Source organism: Sceloporus undulatus, chromosome 2 (genome assembly GCF_019175285.1).
Source record: "Sceloporus undulatus isolate JIND9_A2432 ecotype Alabama chromosome 2, SceUnd_v1.1, whole genome shotgun sequence".
NCBI classification, from domain to species: domain Eukaryota; kingdom Metazoa; phylum Chordata; class Lepidosauria; order Squamata; family Phrynosomatidae; genus Sceloporus; species Sceloporus undulatus.
In genome coordinates this window covers 23,175,640-23,190,574 of record NC_056523.1, presented here as the reverse complement: position 1 = coordinate 23,190,574, position 14,935 = coordinate 23,175,640, and the positions used below count along the sequence as shown (strand labels likewise).

Sequence of the window (14,935 nt, the reverse complement as noted above, 5' to 3'; positions counted from 1 at the left end):
TAAATCCATGCTCCAAATGATGCTCCAAATGGAGGACCTTTTGGAATTCCTCCCAGAGACAAAAATAAAAGCTGAAAACACTTAATATAAATATAAATTAGTATTTCTTACTGATGCTTCAAATGGATAGCCTTTTGGAATCCTCCTGGAGAGAAAATAAATCCTAAAAGCACTTACTATAAATATAAATCCATGCTTCCTAGTGATGATTCAAATGGAGGACCTTTTGGAATTCCTCCCAGAGACAAAAATAAAAGCTAAAAACACTAATACAAATATAAATGTGTGCTTCTTAGTGATGCTCCAAATGGAGGACCTTTTGCAATTCCTCCCAGAGAGAAAATAAAAGCTAAAAACACTTAATATAAATCCATGCTTCTTAGCCATGCTGAAAATGGAGGGCCTTTTGGAATTCCTCCTGGGGAGAGAAAATAAATCCTGGAAACACTTAAAATCAGTACAAATTAGTGCTTCTTAGTGATGCTAGAATAAAAGCTAAACACACTTAATACAAATATAAAATTAGTGCTTCTTAGCCATGCTGAAAATGGAGGGCCTTTTGGACTTCCTCCTGGAGAGAAGGCTGGAATGGAGGGCTTGTCCTGGAAAAGGAGGACACCCAGTCACCAGGCTTGCCAAGCCAAGACCCTGCATTTCCCTCCAGCACAACCCCCCTCCTCCAGCATGCAGCCCCTTCCCCTCAAGCAGCAGCCCACCTCCTCCCCAGCTGCCCTGCTGCTGCTGCTGCTGCTGCTGCTGCCTCCCCACAGAGAAGGTGGGCCTCCTCCCTCCTCCTCCTCAGTCAGGCCCCATTTTCCTGCTGCTTGAGGCCCAGGCGCCTGTTTGGCGTCGCCATGGCGACCAGGCAGGTGTTCAGCTGAAGAGGAGGCTGCTTTGGAGGCCTATATGGCCCTCCTCCCTGCCTTTCTTGCAAAGGCCAGGGCCATTCTAGGCTGCATCAATAGAAGTATAGTCTCTAGCTATCTCCTCCATTCCAGCTCTCTGTCCAGGAGGAACTTCAAAATGTCCTCCATTTTTCTTAAATGCCCTACATTTTGGGCTGAGTTTTGTCCTGCAGTTGTCTTACAGTTTGGTCTAGGTTTTGTCCTACATTTTGTCCTGGGTTTTAGTGGACAATTATGGCAACCCTAAATAAAATCCAAAATCCACACAACGGTGGTGCCTTTCTTGGGCCGACCAAAAGCAGGCTGACCAGATGTTATCACTGCAAAGAAGGGCAAGGTAAAATGTGGGACATTTGAACATAAAAGCAAATATCAATTCATGCTTCTTAGCTATGTTCAAAATGGAGAGCATTCTGGAATTCCTCCAGGACAGAAGGCTGAAATGTAGGGCATGTCGTGGAAAAGGAGGACATTGGTCTCCCCGACCAAAATGCATGAAAGACATGATGCAAACTTTAGAGGCTCCACTGGCTTCTTCATCAGGCAAATGCATTAAAAATCATACATGAGAAAGAAATGTTGGGAGTCACCAGCCTACATTTTGTCAAGGTGCTACAAGAGCCCTTTGCACGCTTACTGGTAATTCCGGATTAAGAATATTTTTTATCTTATAGATGTTTTGGACTACCACAGTCTCTGCAATTTACATATTGTGGCCTAACCTGGGATCCTAACGTTTACCTGTCTCTATGCTTGCCTTTTTGGGAAAATTTATTTATTAAATAAGAGGCTCCTTGAGGGAGATGAAGTGTGATTGATAGTACCAAGACATGCTGTCACATCTGAGGTCTATAATATCGTGAGCATCAGCCGGAACATGACAAAACACTTGGCATTTAGATGCAAGAGGTTCATGTTGCTGGAAATGCGGCTTCTTGTGATTTATGTATTTCTTGCGATTTATAAATTTCATCAGCTTTTGCCAAAAGGCATACCTGATTTAATAAATAAATAGAAATAACACACCAGTTCTCATTTACCTTGCAAGACGCCAATGTGGTGTAATGGTTTGAGCATTGGACTAGGACACTGGGAGACCTGAGTTCAAATCCCGGCTCAACTATGTAAACCCATTGGGTGACCCTGGACAAGTCACACTTTCTCAGCCTGAGCTGGTAAAATGGTAAAATCCCCTCTGAGCAAAACATGCCAAGAAAACCCCATGATAGGTTTGCCTTAGGGTCTCCATTAGTAGGAAATGACTTGAATACACACAGCAGCAGCAACAACAAACACATTGGTTCTTATTTACCTTAGGTGTGGCTCACGCAGTCTCCCTATCCACTGAAGGATCATTCACATTTATGGTTGCTCTGTGGCTCGAAGCGTAAACAGGCCAAGACGTAACAATCTAAGTGATGGCAAGCCTGTTTTTGGTTTGTTCCAGCTGTATGAAGCCCAGTTATAAAGTCTTCAGTTCAGAAGCAAACAAGCCCCCTGCAATTGAGGCCTACCTTGAAGGAGAGAGTTGCATTGTATTGCCAGCTGAATGGGACTGACTAGAATGCTCAGGATGTCTCACCTGTGACATCAAAGGATGCCAGAATCCCTTCACACAGCTGAGCCTTCTGTCGCATTCTTCCAGCATCATCCTGATAAGAATCTCACCTCATCCAGCCAGTGATACATTAAGCTGAAAGATGGCAGGATACCTAAGTTTATTATTATCCTCCTTCAAACATTTGATGGGGGAATGGGTACTGTCCAAATTTTGAATTGCACACAGGAGGGGAGGACCGGACCAACAGCAGGAAAAACATAAAGTATCTCAAGGCCCAGCTGAGCAAGTTAGAAATACTACAGAAGACTGAGCAAGACTAGCTCTACATTTTGATTGCCAGAAGTATGAGGTAAGGAGCCTTATAGACACTGCCATTATTAGCTATAGAAGCTGTCGAAGTTAGGAGATACAGCAGCCTCTGTCTCTTGCTTTGACAATGGTACAAGACTAATTTCATTTATTTAGAACCCCATTCCCAGAGACCACTGTGGAGGAGAAAACAGACAAGCAGAACATCTAGAGCTAGGGTGGGCAACTTTGGTTTAAATTTTCCCTCCAGGACAACTTAGTGGACTGTACCCCCCCCCCCCCCTGCAACTTGTCCTGAAAAAAGAAATGCCAAGGTTTTAGGGTCTTCCTTGGACATTTTGAGGCAACAATTAAAGAGGGGGGGAAGGTTTTGACCACTGGCAGTCCATTAGGGCTCCAAATACAGTAGAAATGATCTCCCCACATACACAGAGATAATTTTTGCTTATTTTGGAGCAAAAAATTGCCGCAAAACTGCCTAGGGCCACATGCAGCCCACCATCTGCCCATGCCTGATCTAAAGCATTGTGCCACTGCTTATGTTATTGTGGTACATACTAATTTTCAGTAGCAGCAGGAAAGCCTCTCTGCAGCTTTGATACAGTGAATAAATGGGTAATTACCCATAGTTTGCTTCAGCAATACAGGCAGCACTCTCAATAGCAACGTACCAGAACTTCTCAATGTCATTTGCCACCACCCACAGACTTCCATGTTTCCTTTGAGCCCAATTTCAATCCTCAAAGTAACTGGCAAATAGTGGTAGATTCTTCTAAGAATTAGTGCCTTCAAGTCATTTCTGACTTCTGGCAACTCTAAGGCAAACATAACTCAATGTTTTCCTGGCAAGATTAATTCAGTGGGCGTTTGCCTTTGCCATTCTCTGAGGCTGAGTGAATGTGTCTTGCCCAAGGCCACCTATTAGGTGTCCATGCTGATCAAGAATTTGAACCCTCGTCTCCCAAAATCCTAGCCTAACACTCATGTCTCTATACTATGCTGTCTCTCAATTACGTGCTTGGCCTTGAATGGTTGACACTTATTAGCTTTATGAAATACCTTTGCCTAGTGGAGATGAAAAGTGCTGGAACAGGTGTTAATATGAACAAACACAATTTTCTGCACTCTTCAGCAGTCTTGCTAAAAAGATTATAGTATATGCACTTGAGCAGAACAATTTTAATGTTTTCCCTCAAAGTCTTAGTATAGGAAAAAAGGCTAGTACACATCTGAACAGATTTGGGTTACAATTATGTCAGATCAGGCAGTAAGAATTAGCCTCTGCATTAATTTATAGCTAATAGCACAACTGTCTCCTAACTACAACAGGATAAAATGAGCTATCAAGATTACTTCTTTTTCAAAAAGGGTATTGCCTAAATAAAACTACAACTTATCAAAATGGGGGGGAGCCTTTCTAGAGTGGTGCTGGAGTAAAGACATCAAAGTTGGATTGTGATGTTATACACACACTCTGAAATGAGAAGGGGAAATAATAGTTCCTTGTCACTCGAAATGGCAGTCATGCTTTTTTTTCTCAGCAAGTTTCTACTTCCATTCAAGAGAGGAGACAATTTTAAAATGTAAGATGAAGAAACTGATGAAATGCTGGCATTTTAAAAACAAATGTCATATTATATACACTTTTCTTCGTTTTAACATATGTACTGCATTTTGAACACCCTAAACCCTGTACCATTGTGAGCTCTTGTGAAGTAGGAACAGGATTATAGATTTTGGTACATATTAACTTTCAGAAACAGCAAACCTTCCCCTATGTGAATATATTGTCACAACAGGAAATGCTAGTTCTCAAAGGAAAACTTGGTGGTATCCTCATAACTTCACAGAACATGTTATTCTTTCTCGTGAACTGGTGTGGGGGCATGGAGCCATATTTATATAACGCAACGTGAGTGTGGATCATGTCCAAGAGAATATGAATAAGTCCACAGAAGCATTTACTGTGGATTTCATTTGTAGGTGAATGCATCTTATTTTCTAGTTCAATGCAGAAGGAATGAAACTTTGAAAATCTCCTTTGTGGCCCCATTGAAGACTAATTAATTCTGATTGCTGGGATAAGGTAAGAAATTGAAAGCCCTTCCCAGGCAGCATAGCAAGAAAGAAAGAGGATACTCATATTGTAGAGATATCATGCAAACACCCTTTTGTCAGGAGGCAAGGGGAAAAAAGCTTTAATAATAGGGAAGAGTAAGAAAGTTACAGCAAGTGCCATTGCAAAAAGAACCAAGTGTTACAGATTCCAGCTCCGTCCCATTCTGATGATCTAAGGCCTGGCCCCTACCATCACAGCTCCCTCTGGCACAAGTACGAAGGGATAGAAAGGGTGGGAACAGGAGGCAGTGCTGTGCTCAGAATGCTCTGGTCCCTGTGGGAGTGGGGGAAGGTAGGCTGGAGAGAGCATTCTGTCCAGAAATGAGTGACTTGGCACAGGGGGAAAGGGGTTGCTGTCTCCAGCAGCCAGCTCATTTACAAAGTCTGCCATTAGAGAAGGGGAACAAGGCAATCACTCTGTGGATCTTCTAGTGTGGAAGGCTCCAAGGCTGGCTGCCAATTCACTTAAAGTCCAAATCAAGCCTCATATGCTATTGTACCCACATTATCAAGAAAGGCAGCTTTTTGTCAGCTATCAGAGATGATTTCAGCTTGTACAGCACTAAGCTGAAATTTTCATGACTACTCTTGCTGAGGACTGGCAGAACAAAGAATCCCTCCCTCTACTTCCCCACAAGGACTTGGCCACTAGGAGACTCAAGTAGACAAATTACAGCAAGTGATTAAAAAAAAGGACATCAGGTCGACACAGTCTTAAACAAGCACAGATTTGTTCCAAAAATATTTTAAAAGCACCCTCCCCTCCCCTGGGCACACTGGCGAGCATGGTGTACATTTAGCTGGGACAGCCCCCGCAGGTCTGGCTGCTTCTCATCTCACTTCCGAACTGGGGCCTTCTCCGTAGCCCCAGCAAGGTGGCTGTGCAGAGGATGAGAAAGCAAAGCTGTGGACTCCAGCCCTTGGTCTAGAACTGGAAGAAAAGAGAACGAAAATACTTAATCCAAAAAAATGAACTAATCCAGCTGCTGTATTACTGTTTTTCAGAGGAGCACACTAATAATCTATACAATACACATACACACAGGCAAGTTTTATATCATTTTAGAATGGGTCAATTCTCTAAGCAGAAGTTTAGAAGGGAAAGCTCCTAGAATTTCAGTCCCATGTTTTAAATGACCTTAAAACTTTCCGATCCCTCCCTCTTCTGTTTTTGTATTTTCACTTAAACTGGCAGTACTTTACAAATGATTTAGTTCACATCTCTTAGAACATGGAATCCTAACTGTACCTTACTGGATTCCCACTGGAATGTTCAATTGGAATGAATCCCAATGTACACATCCTAAATAATTTCTATAGCACTTCACATTCACTTTCTGGGATGGCATTGAACAGTAAAGAAAGGTAACAAAGAATTACTCTCTCAAGACTAAAACGGTGAGCTTCATAGTCAAAAATAGTTTGAAACCTAGGATTTTCCTGACCACTGACAGTAGGAGCCTGCTAGCTTTAAGAACATTTAGCAAACAACACACTGGATAAGATTCTTCTTGGTCTCTAAATAATTTTTGTTTCATATGGAAGTAATTTCTCATCCTCACTTCACCCCCCTCCATTACATCACCACCTTTTTTTTAACATGACAGTGACAACCTCATGACAAGCCAGCTAAACTTCTACAACTGGCTGATGCATTTTGGCATTCCATTGGAGTACCAGATTGATAGTGCCCAGAAGACACTTACATTCTTGAGGAACTCTTCAGCCACAATGCGAGCCCTAGCATTGACAGACAACTTCATTTCACTGATTTCCTTGTCAATTTCTTCCATGAAATGAATGACAAAGTCCACAAGTTTGTGCTTGTACATCTGCTCTGTATGGAAATTTGTGATCAGGAAACTGATATCATAGCCCTGGGACAAAAGAAAATGACAGAAAATTAGAATCTGTTATTATCCCTTCTATACAACATGGATAGGTAATCTTCCTCATTTGTGGCAATCAATACCTACCAAAATAATGATAGGGGTTTTCCTTCCAAATGATATTATCTTCAAATATACATGATGGGTTTGGGAGTAGTAACAGCAAGCATGGTATAGTGAGTCAAGTGATTTGACTCTGGAGACTAGAGTCTGAATCTTCACTCATCCATAAAAACCCATTTGCTGACCTTGGACATGTCATACTCTCTCAGACTCAGGAAGGCAAAAGAAAACTGAACAAAACTTGCCAAGAAAACCCTGTGACAGGGTTGCCTTAAGGTCAGTCTAAGTCAGAAATGACTTGAAGGCACAACAACAATACATCAAATGGTAGTAGTAGTTCTGGCCCAGAGATATTTGAGGCAATCTTGAGCTAGCCACAGAGCTAATACACCCATCAACTATAAATAACTGAGAGAACAGACCACTAATGAAAACCTTATGTCACAAGAAAGCTTATTACTTGTGTATCAGACAGATCTCATGTGTCAGCACAACACCTGCAATATATAGAGCAGCATGGCTAAGATACTGTAGTTTCATCTCAAACACAAAAGAAAGAGCATTTTGCATTTTGCCATTGTCTCTGATAAGGTGTCCTCACCTCCACTGGTTTTCGACGTAAAATGAAGAAGTTCTCTGCTCTCATCATCATGAAGCGCATAAACTTGTGACATAGGATCTTCTCAATCTCATCAGCCTGGGGGGGGGGGGGGGGGGGGCGAGGAGGAAAAGGAGAACAATCAGTCTTTCTTCTAGGCTGGATTTTGCATTCCACCTCCTGTGCTTGGCTTACCTGCTTCACTGCAATGCTAACTCGCACAGAGTTGATGGACCCCTCAATTAGGACTTTCTCTTTCTCATTTCTGCTGATGATCACTGGCTGTAACAGTAGCTCCTTGCTGCTTCTGCAAAACCCAGAGACAGATAAACCTGTATCAAAGATCCAAGATCACATTGGGCTTTGCTCCGTAATGATTCCAGAACAACATAATCCATTGTTATCAATTCCACTCCTGTCCATTGAACTTATGCTCCCAAATGTAAGCTGCTCAAGGCCTCTCCCTACTCTGCCCCCAACATTTTTACATTAAAAAATTACTGCTCTGAGAACAAATATAACAACTTTGGGGGCAAGATCAACAGGTGCCTGTAAAACCAAATTCTGGGATTGTAAGGATAAAACAGAGCCACTTGTGTGTGAAAGAATAAGATAGTTTATTGATAACATGCTGTTGAGTTGTGGTGCAAAACAAAAATACTACCTGCAGAAAAAGCTTAAACCTTCTAGCTATAGGTGCACAAATTGGCTGCATTGGTACAGCAATACTAGGAAACTGCTCAACACACTGCAAAGTAGATAAGCTACCTTCAATCAGAGCTTGGAAATGTTCCTTTTGACTACAGTTTCCAGAACTGCCCAATCAGCATGGTCATCAGCCACACTGCTGGAAGGATTCTGGGCGTTACAGTGAAAAAGTAACTTACTGCCTCCAACACATTCCCACTCTTTCAGCAAGTACTGTATGGTAACTCATCAATTGGACAGTTGTTCCGAGGGGAGGTGGAGTAAGGATACAGTGAAGAGCCTATATATTACGAATCTCTCTATTTATGTATTTGCAAATGAAACACGCCACCATAAAACTCAAGAGTGCTCCTGTGTGGCCAAGTGATAGGAGAAATAGACTCGGACACCACCTTTCAACCTCCCATTTATCCTGTAGAAACATACTGGAAGACTTTGGGCTAACCAGAGCCTACAGTATTATGTAAAAATAGCTAGTAGTTTTCAAGATAGAAACGAAATCTCTCATCTAGCTGATGTGCATTTTTAGTCAGTTAACACACCCACATGAATCATAGTGTGTTAGGCATATTTGCATTTTGATATTACTGATTTGGTTCAGAGTTGAACTGAAGTACTTTGCTATGGTGATTCAAGAACATTTCAAGCAGGAAAATCAACTCCTGGAACCAAACCCCAGCGGATACCAAGGGTCTGCTGTACCACAAGAATGCTTCAAAATCAAGTAGTAACACTTCTAAGAGCGATATTATTTTGAGCCTACTCATTCTCTCCCATATTAATTTTCTGCTGACAATAGAGTGCTACGGGATCAGTCCAGTATCCAGTGATGCCTACAGAAAAGACAAGAGTGATAGCACCCTCAGCTAGCTTTTATGATGCCCCACACTCTACCTTTCACTATGGGCCCAAACAGACAGGCCAAAATAAAGCTGCTTCAGGTCACTTTGGAGGTCCGAAGCTGGACCAAAGCTACACTGCAGTCCTTATCACTAGTGTGGCTTTGGTGTGGCATCCGACCTCTTAGGACACATGCATCATTTAAACAGCATATCTCCAAAATGATCTGAAGCAGCTTTATTTTGGCCTGTCTGTTCAGGACCCATGCCACCTTATGCAATGTAGTACCCTGTAGCACATCAGTACCGTAGCAACATACATGAACAGGGACCCCTCAAAGGAGCTATGATGGCTTCTTCTTTGTTATCTTTTCAGTAACAGGTTAAGACTTTTCCAACAATCCTTTGGAAATTTATTTTTAATAGAACAGGACTTTTTGTGGTGCTGCACTGTTTTCAATCTTGTTTTAAACATTTTAAATTATTTTAATTCTGCTAGTGAATGCTGTTCTAATCTTAACTTTGTACATTTAACTATGTGTTTTGTTGTAATTATCTGTCTTTTTGTAAACCACCTTGAGTTCTGGTCTGGGAGAGATGGATGGAGTTGTAATTCCACACTGTGATAGGAAACAGGTTGGAGAAAACTTTTAAAGCTAGGAATCCCCAGAAGTTGTAACATTTCTTCATGGGGGAGTTGTCCTAACTCCTTGATCATTCTGATTGTTGCTTCTACATTTGCCACCACAAGAATCAGTATGGAGAGGAAACAAAGCACTGTGCACCTGAAGTCACTGTAGAAGTTCTGTAGCTACAGGCCTATATGAGAACTACTGATCTGGAAAAACAGAGTGGCATAATATCTGGTTTACATAAAGGAAAGGAAAATGAAACAAAACCTCAGTAAACCACTATCAACTGCTTTTTTCTTCTTTTCACCTCAGTAGCCTTTCTTTTTGTGGTGACAAAATTCAAAGACATAGCTAGCTAGCCATGTTAGTCTGGAAAATCAGTATGCAAAGAAACTAAATGCAAATCAGTATGCAAAGCCTGATAGTCTCACAGGTGCTACAAGATCCCTTTGCATACTTTCTTTTGTTTCATGTCTTTTCAAATTATGACTGTGCAGGCAAGCTTTGTTTTGCTTTTGATGTTTATATGTAAGCTGCCTTACATATAAAGCTGCCTTGGTTGCATTTTGATTAAAGAGTGTGAAAAAAGCTATACATTAATGATCCTCAATTAATGTTTGGGCAGCACTGGCAACTGGTGTAGCAATCGAGTCTAGCTCTTATGAAATCGTACAAATTGAGCTAAAAGTGAAAATCTTTGCAAGGCCATGAGGTGGCGTTGTACTGTCACAAAAATTCTGGGACAGGAGAAAAAAATGTCAAAAGCATCACAGGTCTCTCTCACACACATACACACACACTCTATCAGCCTAACCACATAAGTACCACTTCAATTTGAAGCTTGTTATGACGAATACTGTACTTCCTTTCTCTGATCTCCATGGCTGCTTTCATGCCATTCCATATGCACTCTCCATGATTCCACCCACTGATTTTCCACTTCCGAAATTCATTTTTTATTTTCTTCCTCTTCTTTGCATCTGTTGCCTCTGCTTCTGCATTTCCTTCACATCTTTAAAGGGCTTTTCCATCAACTGCCCTTTAGGTTTCCACCCATTATTTTACAAGGGGGTGCTGAAAAGTTTTTGGTCTGACTCACTTCCCAAAATCTGAATGTAATTTTGTCACTGTAGCTTGAAAGAGAGTTCTTTTGTATTGTAAATTGCCAATTTGCAGGATCATAGCTCAAAAATCTGATTTTTTTTTCAAGATCACTAACAGGACTATGTCAATGTAAAGTGTGGATTTTCCAAGTGCTGAACATTTTGTTTCTTTTTTGCAGAATAAGACTCCAAAGTGTATGATATAAACATTGACTGATAAGTACCTCTCAGATTCAACTGTGAAGAAGTGGGGTTGTCAACTTTCATGGAGATTTTGAGACCAAAGATGCAGCAAGGTCTGGAAGGCTTTTAATAGTGTCAACTTCTGAAATAGTTGAGTGTGTTCATGATCTGATTTTGGCAGAATGGCAAATCTCAGCTAAAACAGTTGCTGAGATACTATGATACCCTGGGAAGGCAATGGGTTTATAAATCATGAGCAGTTGGCTGTGCAGAAGCTGTCAGCCAAATAGGTGCTGAAATACTTGAATGCTGATGATTATCTTCAGAAGGGCTAGTTAGTGCAGAATACTGCTTTAATTTGCTATGCTGATTAAAGGAGGCACTGAAGGAAAATGGTAAGCAAAGTTGTTCTCTTTTTGCAGAACAATGCATGTACTCACTGGGCCAGCAAGGCAATCAATGTTTTCAAGAATTTGGGGTTTGAGTGCATACACTATTCACCCTACTCACCATATCTTCCTCCATCTATTTCCTGTTTCCAAATAGTTTGAAGGAAATTTTCAAATAATTCAGAAGTGAGAGCAGCAAGAGTGGCATTTCAGTGACCAGACATAAGAATTTTTTTGGAAGGGTTAAAGAAACTTGAAAAACAATGTGTCAAGTGTATTGGACTTTGGGAGTGAATATGTGGAATAGCATATACGTTTCATGTCTGTTGGTCATTCCCTTCTTGGTCAGGCAGATAACTTTTCAGCACCCCTTTGTAGTACAGCAGCACACATAAATGTTTTTCAAAGGATTTGTTTGGAGCAACGTTTTTCAACTTTGCTGGTCCCTAAATGTTGCTGGATTTCTATCCTCAAAAGCCCTCTGTCAATGATAGGAGCTTTGGGAAGTTGTAAACACATAGGTCGGGAGACATTAACTAACTATTAATTAACTAAATCATTTGAGAAAAAATAAAACAGTGAAGAATGGACAAGGCTACAAAAATAAATAAATAAATAAATAAAAGCTTCCCTCTCTGCCATACTGCAGAGTTAACACTGCTTTAACTCTCATGGATTCATCATATGGAATCCTGGGAATTGTAGTTTGTTATGGCACCAAAACTGTCTGACAGAGAAGGCTAAATATTGCAAAAAGAAAAGAAAAAAAAGGGGGAAAAAAGGCAAATCCCATAATACCACAGCTCTAACCCAAGGCAGTTAAAGCAATGGCAATCTGCATTAATTCTGCAGTGTAAATGCAGCTTCATTCTTCTTTAGCCCCCACACACCTGACTTCCACCTCAGGCTTGTTGTGCCGCTCCACCACCTGGGATGAGAAGTTCTCCAGGCACATGGCCGCCTGCAGGGTAGCACGCACAGCATTGAGATAGGGACGGAGGGTGGCGGTCTGTAAGGAAGGAGGCAAAAACATCAGGCATTGTCAGTTCCCCTTTTGGTCCCCGTGACAACACTCTCTCTAGAGGGGACTCAGCACACATCCTCCCACCTATGGGTTCGTCTACATTTTAAAAATAATGCAGTTTGATTCCACTTCAGCTGCCATGGCTCCATCCTACAGAATCCTGGGTTTTGTAGTTTGGTGAGGCCCACAGCACTCTTTGGCAAAGAAGACTAAAGACCTTACGAAACTACAAATCCCAGGATTCCACAGGATGGAGCTACAGGCCTTAAAGTGGGGTCAAGTAGAATTATTTCTTCAGTGCAGAAGCACTCAGAATTCTGGGATTTGTAGTCTGGTGAGGCGCCAGCACTCTTTGGCAGAGAAGGCTGAAGGACATGTGAAACTACAAGTCCCAGGATTCCACAGGATGGCACTAGAGCACGTAAACCACATTATTTCTACAATGTAGACACACCTTTCAGTCTGAGCTGCTATGGGATTTTTATGCAGGAACAGACTAAAACATTCATCCCTGTTCTGGAGCAAAAAGACTGAAGTGCATGCAGTATACACTGTAGAAAGAATGCAGTATGATGCCACTTTTAACTGCCATGGCTCTATCCTACAGAATCCTGGGATTCACAGTTTGGTGAGGCACCACCAGCACTCTTGAGTTGATAAGGTCCTTAGGATGGTGTTACAGCCTTTCAAGTGGGGTTAAACTGCATTATTTCTACAGCATAGAGGCATCCAGGATCCTGGGATCTGTGACTTTGTGATGTACCACCACTCTCTATAGCCTCTTTGATAAAGAAAGCAAAGGGCCTTATCACACTACCAATCCCAGGATTCTATAGGATGGAGCTACAAAGTGGAGGCAAACTGCATTATTTCTACAAGGTAGATGCACCCAGAATCCTGAGATTTGTTGTTTCACGAGGAACCACTCTTTGGCAGAGATGGCTACAGACATCTTAAAACTACAACTCCCAGAATTCCACAGGATGGCATTAGAGCACTGCAAATGGGCCAAATTGCACTATTTCTACACTGTAGATGCACCCAGAATCCTGGAATTTGTAGTTTGGTGAGGCACCACCAGCGCTCTTTGGCAGACAAGGCTAAAGACCCTGTAAAACTACAGCCCCCAGGCTTCCACAGGACGGAGCTACAGCACTTAAGGTGCTGTCAAAATCGCATTTGTCCTTCAGTGTGGATTAACTCTTTGTGAAACTACAAATCTCAGGCTTCCATAGGATGGAGCGACAGCCCTTAAAGAGGGGTCATACTGCTTTACTAGCTTTTTAATGCTCAGCTATATCAATTTTATGGGTTTGTATTTTTAACACATTACTATTTTAATTTATAACTGTCTTAACTTTTTATTTGTACAGTGGGGCTAGACTACCACACTGCATTCTTATAGTGCTGCTATTCCACTATAACTGCTCTGTCTGTTTCCTGTTGCAGTCTGGGATTTGAAGTTTAGGGAGGGGCATTAAGAATATTCAGCCAGAGAGAACTACAAAACCCAGAATGCAACAGGAGGCAGCCAGAGCAGTCGAAGTGGAATAGCAGCACTATAAGGAACCTCCTGACAGTAAGGGCTGTTTGACAGTGGAAGACACTCCCTCAGAGAGTGGTGGAGTCTCCTTCCTTGGAGGTCTTTAAGCAGAGGCTGGATGGCCATCCGTTGCAGGGGATGCTTTGATTGAGAGTTCCTGCATGGCAGAATGGGGTTGGACTGGATGGCCCTTCTTGGGGTCTCTTCTAGTGCTATGATTCTATCATAAGAGTGTAGTGCGGTCATGTGGAGAGTTAGCTCTTTGTCAAAATAGAAACCCCAGGCTTCCTTCCATAGGATGGAGCCACAGCCCTTAGAAGTGTTGTCAACACTGGCATTATCCCGACAGCATAGAGCAGTGGTCCCCAAACAGTGCCCCTTTTAAAAGACTTTGGACTTCATCTCCCAGAAGCCTCAGCCATGGCGGCCAATAGCCTGGGATTCTGGGGACTGAAGTCCAAACTCCCTTAAAAGGGCACGATGTGGGGACCACTGGTGCAAAGGCACCCTTACATCGGTCTGAAGGAGAACCGCGCCCTGGGCAACCATCCCACGCACCGCTCCCAACCGCAGCCTCCATCCTCCCCCGCGGAACCTCCTCCTCCTGTTGCTGAGAGCCCTTCGTCTCCCTGAAACCCTCCAGGCTCAGCGCCCTCCGCAAAGGCAGCCTCTCATTTCCTCACCATTGCAGCAAAGGCAACAGCAGCAGCAGCCACAGCCTCAGCGCTTGGTCCCGGAAACGGAAGCGACCCCCGCCCCCAAGGAAAAAAAGATCCTCCACTTCCGGAAAACCTGGACCAAACCAAAACGCCTCAGGAGCGGGGGGTTGCCCGCCTTCTCTCCCTTAAATCCTGTCCTTCACTTCCTGGGACGAGGAGTTAGAGACCTCCCAGACATTACACGGAATACGGGGGTAGGTCCTCGCTTTTAACACCCTCCGTTCCCTTTCCTTTCAATCCACCCCCCTTTTTCGTCCCCCCTGTCAGTTGGTATAACCCAAAATAGGGCCTTAACCTCCATATTTGGAAACGAGAAAGCGAGTGGGCGTGGCCAAGGAGAGAAGGGGTGAGT

General features: G+C 42.6%; 2 protein-coding genes across 4 annotated transcripts in view; both read right to left on the bottom strand.

The window, feature by feature from the left end:
- The window catches only part of TTLL3 (tubulin tyrosine ligase like 3), a 53,614-nt gene extending 51,217 nt beyond the window's left edge, over positions 1–2,397 (bottom strand). Inside the window, exon 1 of one of the 3 annotated variants that reach the window (XM_042448943.1) lies at positions 2,218–2,397. The gene's annotated coding sequence lies outside the window, so the exon portion shown is untranslated. Of the gene's footprint in view, positions 1–111; positions 228–716; positions 844–2,217 lie in introns of those variants that run through there. The other 2 variants (XM_042448942.1, XM_042448941.1) reach the window with 2 other exon arrangements.
- Positions 2,398–4,944: 2,547 nt separating this feature from the next.
- ARPC4 (actin related protein 2/3 complex subunit 4) lies at positions 4,945–14,696 on the bottom strand. The gene is made up of 6 exons (XM_042448949.1): positions 14,548–14,696; positions 12,188–12,306; positions 7,639–7,750; positions 7,447–7,542; positions 6,600–6,770; positions 4,945–5,824 (listed from the first exon to the last, which is right to left on the bottom strand). Exons 1-6 carry the CDS (start codon positions 14,548–14,550, stop codon positions 5,819–5,821), a joined length of 507 nt encoding a protein of 168 aa, XP_042304883.1. The 5' UTR covers positions 14,551–14,696; the 3' UTR covers positions 4,945–5,818.
- Positions 14,697–14,935: the final 239 nt, after the last annotated feature.

Coding starts and splice junctions, on each gene's coding strand:
- ARPC4 (XM_042448949.1), bottom strand. Junction 7,751..12,187: donor AAGCCTGAGGTGGAAGTCAG/GTGTGTGGGGGC, acceptor TGGGTTTTGCAG/AAGCAGCAAGGAGCTACTGT. Junction 6,771..7,446: donor TACGTCGAAAACCAGTGGAG/GTGAGGACACCT, acceptor CTTTTGTCCCAG/GGCTATGATATCAGTTTCCT.